Source organism: Pangasianodon hypophthalmus, chromosome 27 (assembly GCF_027358585.1).
Source record: "Pangasianodon hypophthalmus isolate fPanHyp1 chromosome 27, fPanHyp1.pri, whole genome shotgun sequence".
Classification (NCBI taxonomy): domain Eukaryota; kingdom Metazoa; phylum Chordata; class Actinopteri; order Siluriformes; family Pangasiidae; genus Pangasianodon; species Pangasianodon hypophthalmus.
Genome location: NC_069736.1, coordinates 4,449,714 through 4,469,840, shown reverse-complemented (window position 1 = coordinate 4,469,840; position 20,127 = coordinate 4,449,714). Strand labels below are relative to the sequence as shown.

General features: G+C 37.0%; 1 protein-coding gene across 1 annotated transcript; it reads right to left on the bottom strand.

Moving 5' to 3' along the window:
- Window positions 1–3,048: 3,048 nt before the first annotated feature.
- slc25a46 (solute carrier family 25 member 46) lies at window positions 3,049–19,251 on the bottom strand. The gene is made up of 8 exons (XM_026922114.3): window positions 18,701–19,251; window positions 14,730–14,772; window positions 14,588–14,645; window positions 13,286–13,363; window positions 12,998–13,098; window positions 10,810–10,866; window positions 8,976–9,033; window positions 3,049–5,861 (listed from the first exon to the last, which is right to left on the bottom strand). Exons 1-8 carry the CDS (start codon window positions 18,954–18,956, stop codon window positions 5,274–5,276), a joined length of 1,239 nt encoding a protein of 412 aa, XP_026777915.1. The 5' UTR covers window positions 18,957–19,251; the 3' UTR covers window positions 3,049–5,273.
- Window positions 19,252–20,127: the final 876 nt, after the last annotated feature.

Sequence of the window (20,127 nt, the reverse complement as noted above, 5' to 3'; positions counted from 1 at the left end):
TTTTTGTGGCACCAGAGAAGTGCTTACACATAACAGACTTACTATATTTGATGAGTCAAAATCTGAAAACCCCACATGTTCTATGCAGTTGACTTGACTATAAATGTTTCACAACATATTCACAGAATTATTCGAATAGAGATGGACTCCAAATTTTATTGTAGGTGTCAAACGTGTCAGACGTGAATCATAGAATTATCAAAAGGATAAGTCACTATAGGTTTCACCACATAGTAGAGATTTGGTCTAATCTCTCCTCAAAATATTCCTTCACGAAAATGTCACAAAAATGACCATATCTAAGGGGTATTATTTTTTAATCTTCACCTGTCCTGTAGGTTTAACTATTACATGCTGTTGCTCTTTTATATATACTGTATATAAAACACTCACTGTGTTTATGGATAAACTTTCCTGCCTTATAAAATTTCACAATATAAAACGCTGTAGACTGGTCAGAGGGTGTTGATTAATATAATGGAATTAATACCAGCAGCTCTGACAACAGTTCTGGCTGCAATGTTTATATTAATTCACTCGTTCTAATACATTAACACAGTAACAGCTAACACAAGGACAAGGAAAATATAATATGGTGAAGTTTTCTGTGAGGAGACATTTTCTTATGTAACGTATATGGAAGGAATCTCCAGCGTCAGCGCTCCGTAACAGTCAGAGGTATAGCTGTAACTTTAAGAGTTTTCAGGATGGAGGAATTTGTGATTTGATACTAACATGACAAGCTGCATTTTTTAAAATCTTATTCATTAAAAGACAGAAAAATAGAGGCTGGTGAGTGAATGACTATTTATAACTGATAATAGGAACTAACTTTTTTTTTTTCATGTAAATGTGACTGAGAAGGGATAAAAAGTCTAGTGTCCTTTAATTGATAAAACGGGTAGTGCTGAGAAATCGCTATAGCATAAGAGGAATAAAACACTTCAGGACGTGCTGTTATACTAAAATAATGAACTTTGGGCTGGTGAGAGTAACTCTGCTTAACATAAGGCTGCATCACACCAACGCCTTGCTGTTTATTTTCCTATAACAGCATGTCCCAGGTGTTTCATTCCCTATTTACACAAGTTGGTAAACAACGAAAAGGACTGGATTCTGTTCTTTTCCCTCATTTGGAAACTCAATCAGAGTGCAGCGCACCGAGAAATCTGTGATTCTATATGATACTGAAGATTATTACTAACTTAGACTCAAAGTTCATGTCTGTGTTTATAGCTAATAAAAAATCATTTGGAAAAGATCCTAATCAATCATTGGTACATGATCCCTTGTTGTAGAAAACGCCTCAGATTTACTTACTATGTTCCTCTACTTTGTTGGTGTTACCTATGACCTAAAAAAAAGTTGTAAAGCACTTCGTGTGGTGGATGAAGCATTGTAACATTGTAAAGCTGGTTCCTCAAGGGCTCCCGATCTTTCAAAAAGCAGGAGTTCTCAAGCTGTTTGCAGTCAGGAACCACTTCAACTGTAAAATAAATTCCACTGACCCCCTCAGGAGACCTATTTCATGGATATTACAATGATATTCTGTCTATTTATTAGAGCATAGAGCTTTTTATTTCTTCCCACTGACAGAATATATTAGGTCCAAGTCTACATTATTTATAGTTACTGAGCTGTGACTTAAACTCATTTAAGGGACCAGTCAAATAGGCTAATATGTATAAGTTATTAAATTTTAAATACATGAATATTGTAAGTGAATTAAAAAAAAGTGTCACAAGAAACCCTGGCTATGCTTCTTAGACCCCAGGGATCCTGTGTTGAGAACCGCTATATACATAAAGCCTTTTCTGAACTGAAGCTGTCATGTTGGAGAGTTCCTCATGGAACTTTCCCTTAGAGAAACATTTTCTTTCTTTTTTTTTTTTCCTTGTAAGTGTGCATGTTAAACAGAGCCTACCCATGCAAGTTAGCCTGATCTGGACTGAAAATAGTAAATTCGCAGCACAATTAATGCCACAAAAAACTTTGTTATCAGTGTTACATGTTTTAATGTTAAAATGATTTCCATTAATATTTTGCCTAATTTGGCCTCTTGCTACTTATTTGCTAATTGTGCCTTCATGTCTAACAGTACACAGGTTAAACTGTCACAATTATTAATGATTCATGAATTATACACTCACCTACCACTTTATCAGAAACCCCTGTTCTTTTATGCAGTTATCCAATCATTCAATCACATGGCAGCAGCACAATACATAAAATCATGTAGATACAGATCATGAGCTACAGTTACTTTTCAGATCAAACATCACAATGCGGAAAAGTAGTGCTCTCAGAAGGTTTTTAGCTGGCACAAAGACTACAGGAACCCAAATAACCACTCTTTACAACCATGGTGAGCAGAAAAGCATCTCAGAAATGTTGAACCTTGAGGTGGATGGGTTACAACAGCAGAAGACCACATCAGGTTCCACTCCTGTCAGCCAAGAACAGGAATCTGATGCTACAGTGGGCACAGGATCACTGAAACTGGGCTTTTAAAGATTAGACAAACATCGCCTCGACTTTATCCAATCTTCAACGCTCCAGTTTTAATGAACTGTAGCCTCAGTTCCTGTCTGTCAGGAATGGAACCTGGTGTGATCTTCTGCTGTTAGAGCCCATCTACCTCAATGTCCTGCATTCTGAGATGCTTTTCGGCTCCCCATGGCTGTAAAGAGTGGTTATTTGAGTTATGTAGCCTTCCCATCAGCTCATTCTCCTCTGACCTCTCTCATCAACAAGTGCTTCTCACGTCTGTGTTTTTTGCACCATTCTGTGTAAACTGTAGAGTTGTGTGTGAAAATCCCAGCAGTTTTTGAAATACTCAAGCTACAAAGTCACTGAGTGTACATTCTTCCCTCATTCTGATATTTGATGTGAACATTAGCTTTTGACCTGTCGCTGCATGATTTTATGCATAGCGATGCTTCCACGTGATTGGCTGATTGGATAATTACATGAATGAGCAGGTGTACAGAGTGTATAATTCTATATTACTCATTTTCAATGAAAAAAAAAAAAAATTCTACACAAAAATGATTACATACATTTATTGTCAATCACAGTACCCAATATTGTATATATATTATTTTTCTGTTAACTGCAGCTAAAACATTACATTGGCTTCCAAAAAAAGTGCTGCTGTCAAAATTTGACACAATAACTATAATCAGTGCTATTGCGATATGGCGCGTTATACTGTATCCTTGCAGTAACGTGGCAGAAAGCGGATGGAAACGTTTTCACTAATTTACACATCATTACAATTATTCATCAGGGTGCAAATGACTAAACAACACTTTACAATTTGTATATTGTTCATGTACAATCAATCTCTAGACACTGGTCCTGAAGAGTGTAGCATCTGACTTCATTTAACACACCAAATCAACTCATCTGCAAAAGTCTGTGTTTTAGAAAAAGTGAAAGCACATCTATGTAAGCATGTGGAAATCTAGGATCTGAGTTAGTCCAGAAAACGCTGCAAGCACACCACAGTGAGAGAAACTGTCTTCAACAAGAGCAAAATTTACATTAGTAAAAGAGGACAAAGTGAGAGTAGAAAGCTACACACACACACACACACACACACAGTTGTGCTGATCTAGTAGAATTAATGACTTTTAGCCACATATTGAGCAGCAAATCCTCAATATTAAGGCTGCTTTCAAACTAGGAATTTTTTCTCTCTCAACTTTCAGTGCACATTTTATACCTAATCCTATGAGAACACTTATGTTCAATAACACTTATGTTCTGTTCACTACACTCTATGAAACAGGATTATTCATATTTAACGCTTTGTAGCTTTTTAAAAGGGTTCTAGTTTGGAATCCCGATTTTGGTTCCCAGAGACAACCAAATTATTATTATTAATTTTTATTAAAGTTGTATTTATTATTGGTCTGACGGAAACAATGGTATTGATGGAAACAGGCTATCAGATGTTTGGGGCTCTCCCTTAGTGGCAACATTTACCACTCAATCCACTCATTTTTCACTTTACCCTGAGAGCAAAATTAGCTGAACGTAATCTCTAATCTCTGTTGTAGGACTGACTTTTGTCTGAAACATTCTGGAAACTTTGTGTATTAGACTGAACTTTTTACTACTATCTACTATAAATCAAACTACATCAAGCACATAAAGATTGACGACGGAAAAGTGGTTCATTTAGTCATCTAATTGTGCTTCACGGTCATTCTGACGTGAATAGAAGGATTAACATGCACAGCCGCCTCCGAGTTTTTTTTCCCGTCATAGTGGTTGAAATGTTGGTTTAAAAACACACTGCTGGGGCAAGCGAGGAAAAACAGACATGGAAGACTGAGTGCTAGTAATGTTCTTACACTCTAGTTTGTCTCTCGTGGGTGTGTCTCTGTTGTCGCTTGCTCAGTTCAGATGAGAAAATTAGTAGCTATGTAGCTTCTCATTCTAACTATTTAAACAAAAATTAAATAAAGCACTTTAATCTGTGTTAAAACTGATCGATTGATTTACATTTTATGTGCTAGACTTGTTTTATTTTCATTGACAGTTTAGCAAAACAAGCTAACTTCATTTGCATATCTGCACTCACCAGAGGCAAGCTTTATTTTTCTTCATAATGTCTCCATACACATTTAACATGACATCTTATTTGACAGGATAAGACGAAACCATGCTTATTCTTCCATAAATGCGAACTAACTACACACAGGAACTAACATTGTGAGTGGGAAATTGAAGAAACATCAGACCATGTGCACCATACGACGGGTCTGAGGAATCATATGTAATCTGCATAAAAGTGAGAAAATCTCAGTTCAAATGTTACACTGTCACTTTGTCGCTTGCAGCTGTCAATCAAACCACAGCACTTACGATGGTCATCTGTCACTTTATCATTGCTAGAGTGAACGTAAAGTTAGTTAGAGAATGTAAAGAGGTTTATGATTTACAATGTCACGTCACATTTTATTGTTAATATAATCTATGTAGATAAGCTTGCTGATCAGCCTATACAATCAGAAGCTGGAAGTGGTAACAGCGTTGTTATGGTTACAGTGTGCACGCCACATGAGATGGTTATTTTTAGATATCAGCACAAAGAGGCGTGGTCAGCACTTTTTCTGTAGAAAAAAAACCACAGTGTGAAAGCAGCCTAACATTACTACTGATGCATCAAAGTTTCATGCAAGTGCCTTCTGAAATAACAACGCAGTCTGATGAAATAAAGTGAGAAGAAAGGACCCGTGATTGGCGTATTTTATATTTTTCCCTCAGGCGTTTTGCAGCAGAGTTGAATAAATCATCTTGGTGATCTGCAGCACTGTTGCGTGTAGCGAGTACTGGATCACGAGGGTCCCAAAGCCCTTGTAGAAGCCCAGTGGACCCTCCTCGCGTCGTATTGCGTTTATACAGTCCCTCATCCCCTCGTACTGAGAGTTAATGGGCAGCACCTCGAAGCCCAGGTCAGTGTTATCGATGATGGTGCGAGTTCCCTGAACATGCAGTCGGTGCAGCACTGTCTCCAGAGGAAACAGCAGCACGTCAGCACACAGGTTGGCCACGAAGCTAGCGATCAGCTCTGGGAAATAGGCGTCCAGCATGTTCTGGACCGTCTCCACGCCAAATTCGGTATGTCTGGGCGACGTGTTGGTGCTGCTGCGGCGACGCAGCACGTACAGCACCAGCTTCTGCATACTGGAGCTTATGATGTAATGTAGGACGCCGTGGAGGACGGTAGGAAAGACCAGCGCCCACAGGGGAAGGAGGCGTTTACTGTGGGGCACGCCCAGACCCAAGATACGCCCCACGCCCTCTTTGACACAGTCCAGGATGCCCGGGTTGTCCCGAATGATCTCACTCTATAGGGAGGTGAAAAACACAACAGAAGCTCTTTCATCAAAAATAACATGAAAACGTCGCTGCTGATAAACGCTTGGAGCTAGTTTCATACTCAGATTATATTTTATTTTCACAATCCAAAATATAAAGCAAGGGTTATCAAACTTTTTGCAGCTTTAAGGCAAGACATTCAATGTGTCAATGTGCATATGGTAATTAATATATTATATTAATATTATATACAGTCATGTGAAAAAATTAGGACACCCAATTAAATATTCAGTTCTTTATTAAGAAATATAAAATGTCAATTTCTGATCTTGTTTTAATTTGTACCTGTAGATGAAAGTGATATAATTGCATGTAAACAACAACAACAAAAAAAAATCACTTTGTTTTCACTTATTAAACAAAAGAAATCAACAAAAAAATGAGTATTTCAACTGAGGAAAAAGTTAGGACACCCTCTGCTAATAGCTAGTGTTTCCCCCTTTGGCTGAAATAACCTCAATTCAATTCAAAACCTAATTCAATTTTCGACTCATCTGTCCGAAGCACATTATTCCAGAAGTCTTGGCCTTTGTCTATGTGTTCCTTGGCAAACTTGAGTCTTGCCCTCATGTTTTTCTTAGACAGCAAAGGTTTCCTCCTTGCACACCTCCCATGATAATTAAAGTTGTGCAGTCTCTTTCTGATTGCAGATTCATGCACTTTGACATCAACTGTAGCAAGAGCTTGCTGTAGGTCCCGTGATGATATTTTAGGGTTTTTGGAGAATTCTGTAAGCATCTTGCAGTCTGCTCTTGGGGTCAATTTGCTTGGACGGCTTGACCTGGCCATGTTGGCAGTTGTTTTAAATGTTCTCCACTTGTAAATGATTTTCCAGACAGTGGAATGGCTGATTACAAATTCTTTTGAGATCTTTTTATATCCCTTACCAGACTCATAAGCATCAACAATCTTCTTTCTGAAGGCCTCAGAGAGCTCTTTGGATCTCACCATGGTGATACCTCTCACTTCAACAATTAAAAGCAAACTAATTGTCTGAGGTTTAAATAAGGCAAGCCTCCGTCAAAATGCTCTGTAACAATGTTCTAATAATTTGCACCTGATGTGATACACCTGTAAGTAATTTAACAAACAAATGTGGGGGTGTCCTTACTTTTTCCTCACAAGAATTTTTTTTTTTTTTGTAAATTACATTTTACAGATCATTTTAAAAAGACTTTTCTTTGGTTTTATTTGTTTAGTTATATTACTTGAATCTCCCAATATTATTAAAATGAAGATCAAATGTCTATATGTTTAACTATGTTAAAAAAAAAAAACAAAAAAAACACGCTTTCATGGGGTGTCCTAATTTTTTCACATGACTGTGTAAATATATATGTATATAATTTTTTTTAAACAACAGACATAATAATTAATCTTTGCCTGATGAGCAAGGATATTCGTACAATTTCTAATTAAATATGTGCCAATTTGCATACTTCATAAATCCAGAAAAGCTTAAAATTAGAATGTATATTTTACTGTGTAGACTTTATTGTTTAATCAAAAACAGACCATGCATAGTTATTAAAAGCAATGTTGTTATGCCAATTTTCAGTATAAAATCTAGCACTATCAACATTTTAGGTAGTTCATCTATAAGGTCCTTCTGAATATGGGTAGGAATGAAAATTTCCTGAACGCACTCAAATAGAAACTGAAATTTTTGGTTCTGAATACAGAAAAAAAATTAATTTGAGGACACGGTTTTAAAAATGCGGTTTCCACTCTCGTAAGTGTGGTTTATAAAGGAAATTATGTGTATCGTAATGACAGATAAATTAACATACACTCACAGAGCACTTTATTAGGAACACTATACTAATACTGGTTTCCACACGATGTTGGAAATATTCCTTTGAGATTCTGGTCCATGTTGACATGACTGCATCACGTAGTTCCCGCAGATTTTTCAGGGGCTCTTTCATGCTGCGAATTTCCCATTCAACCACATCCCAAAGGTGTTCTATTGGATCCAATCCACTGAAGAACATTTAACTCATTGTCCTGTTCATGAAACCAGTTTGAGTTGAATTTTTCTGTGTGACATGGTGCATTATCATGCTGGAAGTACCCATTAGAAGATGGGTAAATTGTGGCCATGAAGGGATGCACATGATCAGCAACGATACTCAAACAGGCTGTGACATTCAAGCGATGATCGATTGGTATTCGTGGGCCCAAAGTGTGGCAATAAATCATTCCCCACACCACCAGCCTGGACTGTTGCCACAAGGCAGGTCCATGGATTCATGCTGTTGGTGCCAAATTCTGACCCTACCATCTGTGTGCCTCGGCAGAAATCAAGGTTCATCAGACCAAGCGATCCCAGGAGATCAGCACTTACAGAAATACTCAAACCAGCATGTTTGGCACCAACAATCATGCCACGATCAAAATCACTGAGACCACATTTTTTTCCCCCCGTTCTGACGGTTGATGTGAACGTTACCCAAAAATGATTTTATGCATCGCGCTGCTGCCACACGATTGGCTGATTAGATAATTGCATGAATAAATAGCTGTACAGATGTTCCTAATAAAGTGTTCAGTGAGTGAGCACTTTACAATATATACACATACAAACATACATCAGGAAACACATTTTTCAGATATATGACATGACGTGATTGTGACAAGTGGGCGGAGTTTAAGGTAATGCAGCGGTTGCGAGTGGAAATAAAAACAGTGATTAATGATAATATTAATGATAATATGAAAGAGACATTTTTGATAATATGAAATAAACATTTTGATATTTTTATAACAACAGTCTAAAAGGAAGATATGATACAGATACAATTTTTTGCAGTTTAAAAATTGGAAAAATGATTTGGTTCCATCTGTAGTGGTTAGATTAGAACTATAAAGATTTATACAGAACCATATACAAAGAAAAAACCTGCATATAATTAAGCCTTCAGTTTGTGTTCAATGCAACTCAAATACCAAAAATATATATTGCAGTTTAACTCATCCTTGTTTATGCAACTTAAATTATTTCTTCTAAATCATTGGTAAGTCTCATGGATATGTGTTCATGCTTGTCACTTAATAAATCGAGATTTAAGGATGACACTGACCTGGACAGTTTCAATGAGGCTTGCTGAGTAAAACGGCAATGCAACCACATGTGTTAAACTGAAAAAAGAAAAAACACTCTTGCTCAAAACCATTAAACAGCATGAGATAAGAGTTCAAGTGCTAGAAATTCCCTCTCCACAAAATCAACACTTGACTAAATCCCAAACAAGTCTGAGCAAGCGCGTATTCTTTAGAATTTCACAGATGTAAAAGTCAGGAAGGTGGATAAGCATTAAAAAATAATTGATAAAAAATGAAGCAGATAAGATCAAAATTTAAAGTCACTAACACCAAGAAGTGAGTGAAATGGCTAAATTCTTATGATACGAGATCTGTTATCATGGGGAGTTTTTAATATTACACTTGTGATATAACCTAAGCTACTTCTTGTTTTTCATGCTTGAGCGCATCGTCACACTAACTGGAACTCTGTGCATGTATTAGTCACATCAGTGCTTTCATCTCAGCGCAGTTTACAACAGAATGTACTAAACATAAGCATTTGAGGTTTAATGATAAGGACAAATCCAGCACAGACAAAAGCTTGAAGGATGAAAGGTCACTACTGCAGAGGTGATCGAAAACAGGTCACAATGTACAGCCAGGAGTGTTACGGTTAGAGATTCTCGCTGTATTATAACCGAGTCTAAAATGACCACAACTTCACAAAATCAAATTTTTTTCAGTGGTGAAAATTAAAGGAATATTTATTACAAAAACAAAAGATTCTCTGCATGCAGTATATATAAAAAAAAAGAACAAAAAAGGATTTCATGCATACTACAAACACCTCATTTGAATAAAAACTGATTATTTTGTCCTTTAATAAAACCATTTATTGTGGTTACGCTTGAACATTAGTAGGTCACATGACCATAACATGTAGATACTGTAGGCTTTGCCTGTGCTATGAACTCAGTTATGTACATAAAACCCCCAAGTGTTGCTTCTCTGACACGTTCTTCTAAAGTCTGTCGTCTATATATATTATCGCTCTGCGTTTAAACTTGGTTTCTTTTTGTTTTTGAAGAGAGTGAACACTTTCTTGAGTGTCTCTATACTGAAGAAAAAGCACAAAACAAGTTTTCCCACAGGATATAATGAAATTTTTACCATCATGTCAGTTCAGATGGGATATATATTACCTTGTAGTGGTTATTTTATAGAAGGTGAAATATGGCGTAATCTTTACTAACATGACAGGACTAAAATCCCAGAGATACTCCGGTATTAATTACATCACTCCACCTCCTTATGTAAAACTTATCCAGTCTGAATAGGGCTTTAGAAAGCTATATTTGAGAATGTCATTTGCATAAAATCTCTTACACTGTCAGTATTTATCACGTTGTTATAAGCTGACAGATAGAGTGGATGCGAGGAGATGTGACACTGCGGCAAAAGAAAACAAGTACAACTTGACGCCAACGCTATCTACAGGGATGCCTGTGCCACCAACGAGTACTAATTTGTATGCAAGAAATACCCTTAAAATATTCTTCAAACAGGAAGGAAGCTCAAGTTCCAAAATCTATTCAGTTCATCTGCTGCTTGCAATGATAACCCCATATAAATCCTACAAACATTCAACCGCCCGTTCTTGAGCTACCGTGCTAACGAGATTCTCGTTTGGGCACATAGATGGACAGACAACCCGAAAACATATTAGACATGAAATAAGTCATCAGTGAGGTAACCATCTGATCATACACCATGACTAACTGTGACACTGTAAAAACCCTACGTACAGAGTCAATCTTAATGTATTACAATTCTCTCATAGATCATATTAAAATGTTGTAAGTGATGAGGTATGTGTCTGAAATACTTTACCCCTTCAGAATAAAGTGACCTGCGATTTGTTTAGGATTCCATCTGTGGGGCAGCTCCCTGTGAGAAAAAAAAAATCTTCAGTGTCTCCACACTGGCTAAAGTTAACATATTAATCTGCAACAACTGTGTAATTATTAAATTCAGATTTCCTTAATATAGAAATCAAATGAAATAAAAGTGCTGTCCACAGAATGCCATGGTTCCAACATTGCTAACAAGAAAATCCCAGCATATAAAACATTAAAATAGTACATCTTTTTTAATGTTTCATATACCTTTTGCATACAGTTAACCCATTTCAAAATATCCAACACAGACCCACCCAGACTTTTTGGTAGCACTTAGCAGGAGGTGGGCGATATGACGAAAATATCATATCACCATTCTCAAAGACGTTTCTACAATACACAGTAATATGTTACACACGGTGGATATAAAACGTCTACACAACCCTGTTAAAATTGCAGGTTTTTGTCATGCAAGAAAAATTAAACAAGATCAATCATGTCAGATAATTTTTCCACTTGAATTCTGTTGGTTGCTGTAACACATTAAAAGTGGAAAAAGATCTGATATGATTTATCTTGGTTTCATTTTTTACATCACAAAAAGCTGCAATTATAACAGGGGTGTGTAGAATTTTTTTAATCCTGTAGCTTTGCTAACATCCTGCCCGCAAAATAGCAGCATTGCATTAAGAAAGAACTTTATTTAATGTCAATAAAAATAACTTTTATATATATATATATATATATATATATATATATATATATATATATATATATATATATATTTAACACTAAAAAGGAGAAAAATATAACAAAATTTAAACATCAAAAAAATCACCATAAACAATTTAATAAAAATATATCACAATATCCACAATGTCTCAGAAAAGCATATTGTGACATAATTCATAACGATATTTATATTGTAGCCTCACATCACCCTGCCATAGCACGGAGACTAACTGATACTGACACATGATACCTGCAAGTTGCACATATCAACAGTACATTTATTATGTGGATGATTTTCAGAAGAACGTGTGTCAAAAAAAACTGTGATGCAACATTTGCTATATAATAAAAAAATATATATATATATAAAATAAATTTTCTGACCATAAAGCCCACAGTACTGCCCACATAATTTCTGTTGGCTCAAGTTTACCCAAACCTTTCCCATTTTTCACATATTTTCAGGTGTCTCCTGTTTCGAAACAGTCAAAATCTGTAAATGCTACAGCTAAACCGTAGATATTGTCACCTCTGCTAATGCTCATTAGTTATAAGCAAGATAGAAAAACTTGATTTTGAGAAGACAGTCATTTCTAGTTGGTCATTGTTTTCAGGTATTTAAACATGTAGAGTATGGATGATATTAAAGATCAGAAATTCACCAGTGGATGCCTGAGTGGTGCAACAAAATAACATTCACCCTGTCAGGAGATCGCTAGTTTGAATCCCAACAATGCCGGATGTCCAAGGAAGCAAATTTGGAGGTATTGTCTTTCAATGAAATATGAATCATATCACTATTCCTTTGGAAACACTGGACAACTCTGGAAAAATCCCAGAGCTAGAAATGCCAGCATTGTCAGTATGGTTTCAGATATTTTCTAACATAGATATTTTCTAAAATAATAGTCCACCCCTCCTATTCATATCTGTATTTGTATTCATTTATAGTCAGGAATATGTTGAGAAAATCCACAAAAATAGAGTGATAGAGCGTAAAGGTGAACATGTAGTGCATATGTAGTAAATAATAAATACAAAATAAAGTATATGTAGTTTTAATCTCATTGGTTCCTGACTTTTCAGACACTCTGTAGAACACATTATCTGTTCATTCAGAATAATATATTCAATTACGTCCGTAGTCCAGAATTTTCAGAAAGTTTAATTTAAAAAAAAAAAAAAAAAAAAAAAAAAAAAAAAAAAAAGTGCATAAAAAAGTCATCTAGTGCTTCTACCAATCAATCAAGTACAACCACATTAAAGTGGTTTTAACAGAAATTGTAGAATTCAGGGCCTCATGTGTGACACTCTCTGTCTGACTTGCACACTTCCATTTGACTCAGCATCAGATAACCATTACCTTAAAACAAGAGGGGATTCCTGAGGTGACTGACATATCACCAGATCACTACAACAAGGTGAAAAACTTGTCAGATATTGCTTGCCTTGGCAGTGGGGTGCACTCGCTGATGATGCCCTCCGTCCCAAGAGTCACACCCTGGACCACGAACGTGCTCCCCATCCCCTTCCATAAAGCCTTTGGACCCTTACACACACACGGAGAGAGAGAGAAGGATCGAGATGTAGCCGAGCCTCACATTCATGATCTCTAGCGCTATCAATTACTGATAAGCAATAAAGTTCAAGTACCAGAGGATCTTGTTATAATTCTTATAATCATGGTATAGAGAGATGCATTCTGGACATACTGAAAGCCATGAAGCCTTTGTTACCTGCGTTTTGGAGACGTTGTACATCACATTAAGAGCTGTTAAAGGTGACAGGTGGTAGCATCTGGCGTGGTAATTCACCTGAGACACACCATCAAGAAAGCAATAAGTTACAGTTAAATTAATTAAATTGCATTTAATTAATCTTTTAAACTTTTAAATCCTACACGTAATGAATTTATAAATACCACAAACACGAAATATACATATACAACTGTCTGACCTTGTTTTTTGTCTATATATCCATTTAAACAACTAATTTTAATTCATACCTAAAACAACAATTAAATAATGCTTTACAGCAAAAGTTTGCACACCCTTACTTCAAGATGATGTATCACAGAGGTATGCTGTAAGCTTTAAAATATTATACTGCAAAGAATGACAGCTTCGCAAGTGAAATTATCTTGAACATACTCAAATTTATGAAGTATTTCCTATTATAAGATTACAATATATCATATATAAGATTACTAAACCTATTTCTAGACATTTCAAGCTTTAAATTTTCTTATTCTATTGACATATAATTTTATATCTTTCTAGATATAAATGTTTAAAATTAGCAAAATTATCTGCCAATACAACAAGAAATTAGTAAAAAAAGTCTAGAAATAGGTTTAATAATGTTGTATTTGGTTTATTGCAACCTTATAATAGGAAATACTAGATAAATTTGACTACAGTCAACATATTTTATATTTTCAAATGATGTCTTTTTAGGACTTTTTCAGGTTTCCTCCTATTTGTGTCTGCTTTTTTTGTGTATCTGTGAATCCTCTGTGGTTTTTTTATTTTCCCAGTTATATTTCTTTCCCTCTTGATGTCATGTCTTTGTGTAGGTGTTTCTTCCATTCCTGGTAGTTTTCTCTGTTGGTAATGGTCGCCCCAAACACTAATATCATTTTCTTTTTTTTTTTTATCTCTGGTCTTTTATCACTGTTAAAGGTCAGAGGGTCATTCTGTTTTTCCCCCCAGGTCTTCAGACTCTTTTCTGAATCCCACTGACTCTTACAGCAAGCAGAACGAAAGATTAAGTAAGACTTAAGTAAGAGTTAATGTGCTGCCTTTTGTTGTTTTGTTCTGTTGCAGGTATGCAAGAGGAAAACACCATTAATGACCACAGTTCTGGTTTGTAGATAAGCAAGTGACATGCAAACTTTTGCACTCAACTGCACAATGACCCCAAAATCCAGTATTACATTAGTGCAGATCTGTCATATTCAGTAAAATACAATTTTTGATTACTGAAATTATTTGACATATATATACTATTATCCATCTTTCTTTTAATTTGAGGTTTACCTGGCACTGCCGTCGAAACACAATACACGGGTGGGCTAGGACATTTTCTGTAAACAGGCTGAACAAAAACAAAACAAACAACAAAAGTTTACTCTTTAGACAAAGTTCCTGACTTACGTTGTGTGTATTAGTTATACACTACCTTGCAAGACCAATACCAAAACCAGCAAATCTGTTCAACTGATCTGAAAATAGAAAAGAAGAAGAAGAAGAATCACACAACTTGCGTCAGTATAAAAGACTTTGCCATTGATTGGGAAGATTTCATGCAACAAGTAGCAAACATGGTAATGTGAAGATCCTAAAGTTCCCATGGACAACATTATTAAACAACACTCGAATGGAAAAAGCTACAGAGCCATAGAAAAGAACAGTAAACATCCCTGGAGGAACAGCTAGTTCGATAATATGCAAGTGAAAAGTTCATGGAATCATAACTACTCATCCCCAGACAGGTGAGTCACGTAAGATTCTACAGCCTGCTCTCAGACTAATGATCAGGAAGGTAAGAGAAAAGCCAGGAGTTGAAAAGAGTCGCATGACGACAGTTACACAGAGAACAATAAGCAATAAACTGCACTGCAATCATCTCTGTTTCTACACCTCATGCTAAACTCCTCTGCTAAAAAAAGGGGCACAGACATGCACGCTCCAAACAAGCCATGGAACAAAAGATGAAACAAAAACAGAACTCTTTGGTAATAATTCATCTCGTCATGGAGAAAGAAGGGTTGTGTGTATGATCCCAAGAACACCATACCCACAGTGAAGTACAGAGGCCTGAGCTTCATGATATGGGGTTGCTTCTCTGCAAAGGGTACTGAGGGATTACACGTCATCGAAGGAAACATGAACGGAGTGATGTACCGGGACATATTAGAGGAGAATATAATCTCATAGACAAGTCTCATAGATGGACGTTTCAACAAGACAGCGACCTCAAACATACAACCAAAATAACTCAACACTGGTTCCTAAACAAGAAGATGAAGGTGCTTGCATGGTCTAGCCAATCTCCTGACTTTATTTATGGAGGTTTATGGAATTGCGAGTCCATCAGAAGGACTCTCAACGTTAAGGAATTGAAGATGGTCTGGCAAGAGGCATGGGCCAAAATTCATCCACAATGCTGCAAAAAGCAATTAACTTTTTTGCCATGGACATTTTGAAGCTGTAATTGCAACGAAGTACTAATGTTCATTTCTGGTGTCTGTATACTTGCACCCAATCAATTTCATTGTTTAAACACATCTTTGTTTATGAATACCACAGTAATCTGAAGTGGATATATATACTTTTTACCCAATCATTGTATTACAGGGTGTCCCAAAAGTCTCCCTACATAGGGGAAATTAATACATTTTAGCAAAATGTCTTCCAAACTTTTTCATGCTTAGTTTATATTATATATTTATATATTTTTTCAGATAGCCTTTAAGAATATCTTTGATAAAAGAAGAGCGTATTGAAATCATTCTCAAGGCTGTGATGGACATGCAATTACATGCACAACACCAGAGGTGTTAACATATGTGTCATGAGTAGGAGAGACAACTCCATGTGTGTTTACAAAGAAATTGCAATCACGTAGAGGATGTTTTGTAAATAAAGTTACAGTTTGCCAAAAATTTTTATTTGCCCTATGTATGGAGACTTTTGGGACACCCTGTAGTATAACCTCTGAAGAATGAGGAATGTTTGTGGGGAACAGCTGTCCAGATGTGTGCTTAAAAATAAGCTAAGTGGCTCTGAATGTTTACGCACAATATTCCTCAAGATATTTTGTCCAAAAACTGCTTATATTAACACACAGCTGAACTCAGATATTCACTTGGATGAGTCACATTTAAGCGTGAATAAATTCGACTAAATGCCAAAGGGTATAAAAGTCCAGAAAGCTTATTCATTATTTATATTCAGTTGTCTAATTTCAAGCTTTTAATTTATGATGTATTTAGGTAAGAGTGGTTTTGGCATGGTTTTGGCAGGGAAAACCCCAATCAGTGTAAGAAAAGTTCTCAGACTGCCTTATAATCACAGCACATCTTGAGTTTCATGAATATAATTATTAGCTAAATATGTACCTTCATATTTATCTATTTGGAGCTTTTTTTTCCCCCTGAACTTTCTGCTCATAAACCCTAAATGAGTAATTGTGTTTAAGTGTCGATTCAAATTATGTAACATCACCGATCCTATTTTTATTAAAATTACGCAATGATTCAAACTGATGATTTATTTTGCAAACTTTACTTATTATTCTTCAGCAGGAGTTATGTAAGGAATAAAACAGTTGGTTGTGTGCTACTATAAGGAAATAATCAATGATTGTGTGGTGTGATACAGCTCGACGTGAAACAGGATTACAGTTACCAACCTTGAAGATTTTTCCGATAATAGCATGTCCCACATTTATAGCTACATTTAATGTTACGGAAAGTCCACGAAACAAGTTCGTTCCTGTTATAGTTCCTGTCCTTTATGTTATAGCGGCTACCAAAAAAAGTGCAACATCCTCTGTCCTGAAGACTTTCCTGTGGGCGAAAACCTCCTGACAGTTATAAAGCGTTGACACTGAAAACACCTTTAATAAGCGTTAAATAAACGTCTCCTAACAGAAACATTCACCATATCAACAAGAATGGGTTTTTCTTTGTTAAATCAACACTTTCTGACCAGTCAGATTCGAAAATTCAACAGAAAACTATAATAATTATAATTAACAATGATAATGATGTCACAATGCACTTTTCTGGCATATAGCAGAACAACCCTTTTTTGTGTTTCACAGATGTTCTTTCATGCATCCCAGGCACACCTGACTGAGTTACGTTTGTGCAAGCCGATGTTCCTATCAACCAATCACCAATGGTTCCCAATGACCAATCACTGATCACCATTGATCCCAATGACCAATCACTGATCACCATTGTTCCCAGTGACCAATCACTGATCACCATTGTTCCCAGTGACCAATCACTGACCACCATTGCTCCCAGTGACCAATCACTGACCACCATTGCTCCCATCAACCAATCACTGACCACCACTGATCCTAATGACCAATCACTGATCACCACTGTTCCCAATGACCAATCACTGATCACCATTGCTCCCAGTGACCAATCACTGACCACCATTGCTCCCATCAACCAATCACTGACCACCACTGATCCTAATGACCAATCATTGATCATCTTTGTGCCCAATGACTAATCACTGATCATCATTGTTCCCAAAGACCAATCACTGATCCCATCCACCAATCACTGATCAGTGGTGTTTCTGACGACCAATTACTTGTCACCATTGTTCCCAATGAACCATCAATGATCACCAGTGTTTCCTATGACCAATCACTGATCATTACTTGGTTCTTTGTTTTAAACTCTCTTCTTCGCTATAATTAGTAATAAAAGTGAGTTATGGGTGGCACAGCGGTATTGCTGGATTGGTATTCTAAATTGTGAATGAATGTGTTTGTGAATGGTGCACGGCAACGTACTGGCGTCTCACCACACGGTGAATTCTCTCACCTGGAGACCAGTGTTCCCGGGAAATGGCTCCAGATCCACCCCGACACTGACCAGGATAAAGCACTTATTGAAGAAGAATGAATGGATGAATGAATGAAGTCAGTTATTCTTTCTAAAACCATTTTCCTTCATGTCTATTCCTCTGATACTCACTACTTCATTTGGTTTCCTTTGGTTTGTGTTTTTGATAGAAATTATAGTACTTTCTAAATTAATACATAAATAATTATTTTGTGATGCCATGACCAAAGATTTCTTTCTTCTATAAGAAATAAATTATAATCTATCCGTTTCTATTCTGATAAAACTCTATTCTAAACTGTATTCATAAAACCTTCCCTTATTAATATGCAAATGATCATGACGCCACAATAAATACGCAAATTAGCTCGTGACCTCATCTGGCGACTTTCTGAGAATGGATTAGCTCCTTTCCCCTGAAATGAGCTGGCAACACTGCATGACGGACCTGTGGGTGTCCCTACCCCCTGATCTGACACCGGATCTGTGCTAATTATCGCCTACAATACAGCGGAGTGTTCAGTCTTTCACTCTGGCGCTCTTCATCCTGACGTACCGGATGGTGGAGCAGCAGACTGAAACTCTCCGTCTCCGGCCCCGGGGGCTGCAGGAGCCGCTTCAAACTGCGGCGTGCTGTCACCAAAGTGCAGGTTTCTGCTGCCGGGGATGTCCGGAGGCGTGGTGACCCAGTGCTGCAGGTCAGTGCTGGATGAACTGTTAAACGACCTTCCCGAATAGCCTCCGCCGTATGACGGCTCCTCCCTGCCCCTGTAACCTAACCCGTCGAAGCTGTCTGGGCGTCGGGAAGTCATGTTTATGGGGAAACAGTGGGGACTGTAAAGTGAGCGGAAATAAATATATTTGTCCTCTTTAACAGAGCTGCAAACGAAACATTTCGAAACTGCAAGGATTCCCAGTCGCCTGGTGCTGTGCCCCAGATAACAGCACTGCTTCTCTGTCAAAACAACTGTAGCTCGGGATTTAGCTAGCTAGCTAATTGAACTGCAACCTTTGACTTCCTACGTTACTTCCGGGTGCGCTCTGGCCTTCTGGGATATGTCATCCTAGTGTTGCCAGGTCGCCAGTTTTCTACAATACGTAATGTATACCAGCTGTAGTATACCAGCTGGTTGCTAACGTGTTGCTAGGTGGTTACTATAGTATTTCATCTGTTTGCTAGTTATATGTATATATATGCCATGCTATAGTTCTAATTTTCAACAAATTATAGGATAGGAGCCATTCCACTTCCTGTTTAAAAAAAAAAAAAACTTAAAAATAAAAAACTGAACCTGATTATATGTAAATGTATAGCACAGCAACCACCAAGCAACACCCTAAGGACCATCTGGGATAACATAGCAACCACCTAGCAACTCTAAAAAAAAATCACCAGGAATACTACAGAAACCCCTTAGCAACACGCTAGGAAGAGCTGGGACACCATAGCAACAGTATAACACCCCAGTGACCACCTGGGATAACATAGCAACCAGTTAACAACAAGCTAGCAACCAGATGAATGACCATAGTAACTCCCTAGCAACATACTAGCAACTACCTGGGCTAACACAGTAATACATTAGTAATACACTAGCAAACAGATGAAATACTATAGTATCCTCCTAGCAACACACTAGCAACCACCTATGATAACATACAGTAGCAACCACTTAGCAACATGCTAGCAAACAGATGAAATACTATTGTAACCACCTAGCAACACACTAGCAACCACCTATGATAACATACAGTAGCAACCACTTAGCAACATGCTAGCAACCAGATGAAATACCATAGTAATCACCTAGCAACACACTAGAAACCACCTGGGATAACCTAGCAACCACTTAGCAACATGCTAGCAACCAGATTTGTTGTCAAATTGCTGTGGTAGAAGAGAAGCAACTTTCGGGTGTGCTGTTATAGGAAAATAATTTCAGAGAGGTTGATTATTTTGTTCTTCACTTAAAATATTACTAA

Excerpts from the sequence above, each read along its gene's own strand:
- slc25a46 (XM_026922114.3), bottom strand. The coding sequence starts at position 18,956 with ATGACTTCCCGACGCCCAGACAGCTTCGACGGGTTAGGTTACAGGGGC. Across the intron at positions 14,773-18,700 it reads GTCTGCTGCTCCACCATCCG|ATCAGTTGAACAGATTTGCT; the intron begins GTACGTCAGGAT and ends TTCTATTTTCAG. Across the intron at positions 13,364-14,587 it reads TGTTTCGACGGCAGTGCCAG|GTGAATTACCACGCCAGATG; the intron begins GTAAACCTCAAA and ends GGTGTGTCTCAG.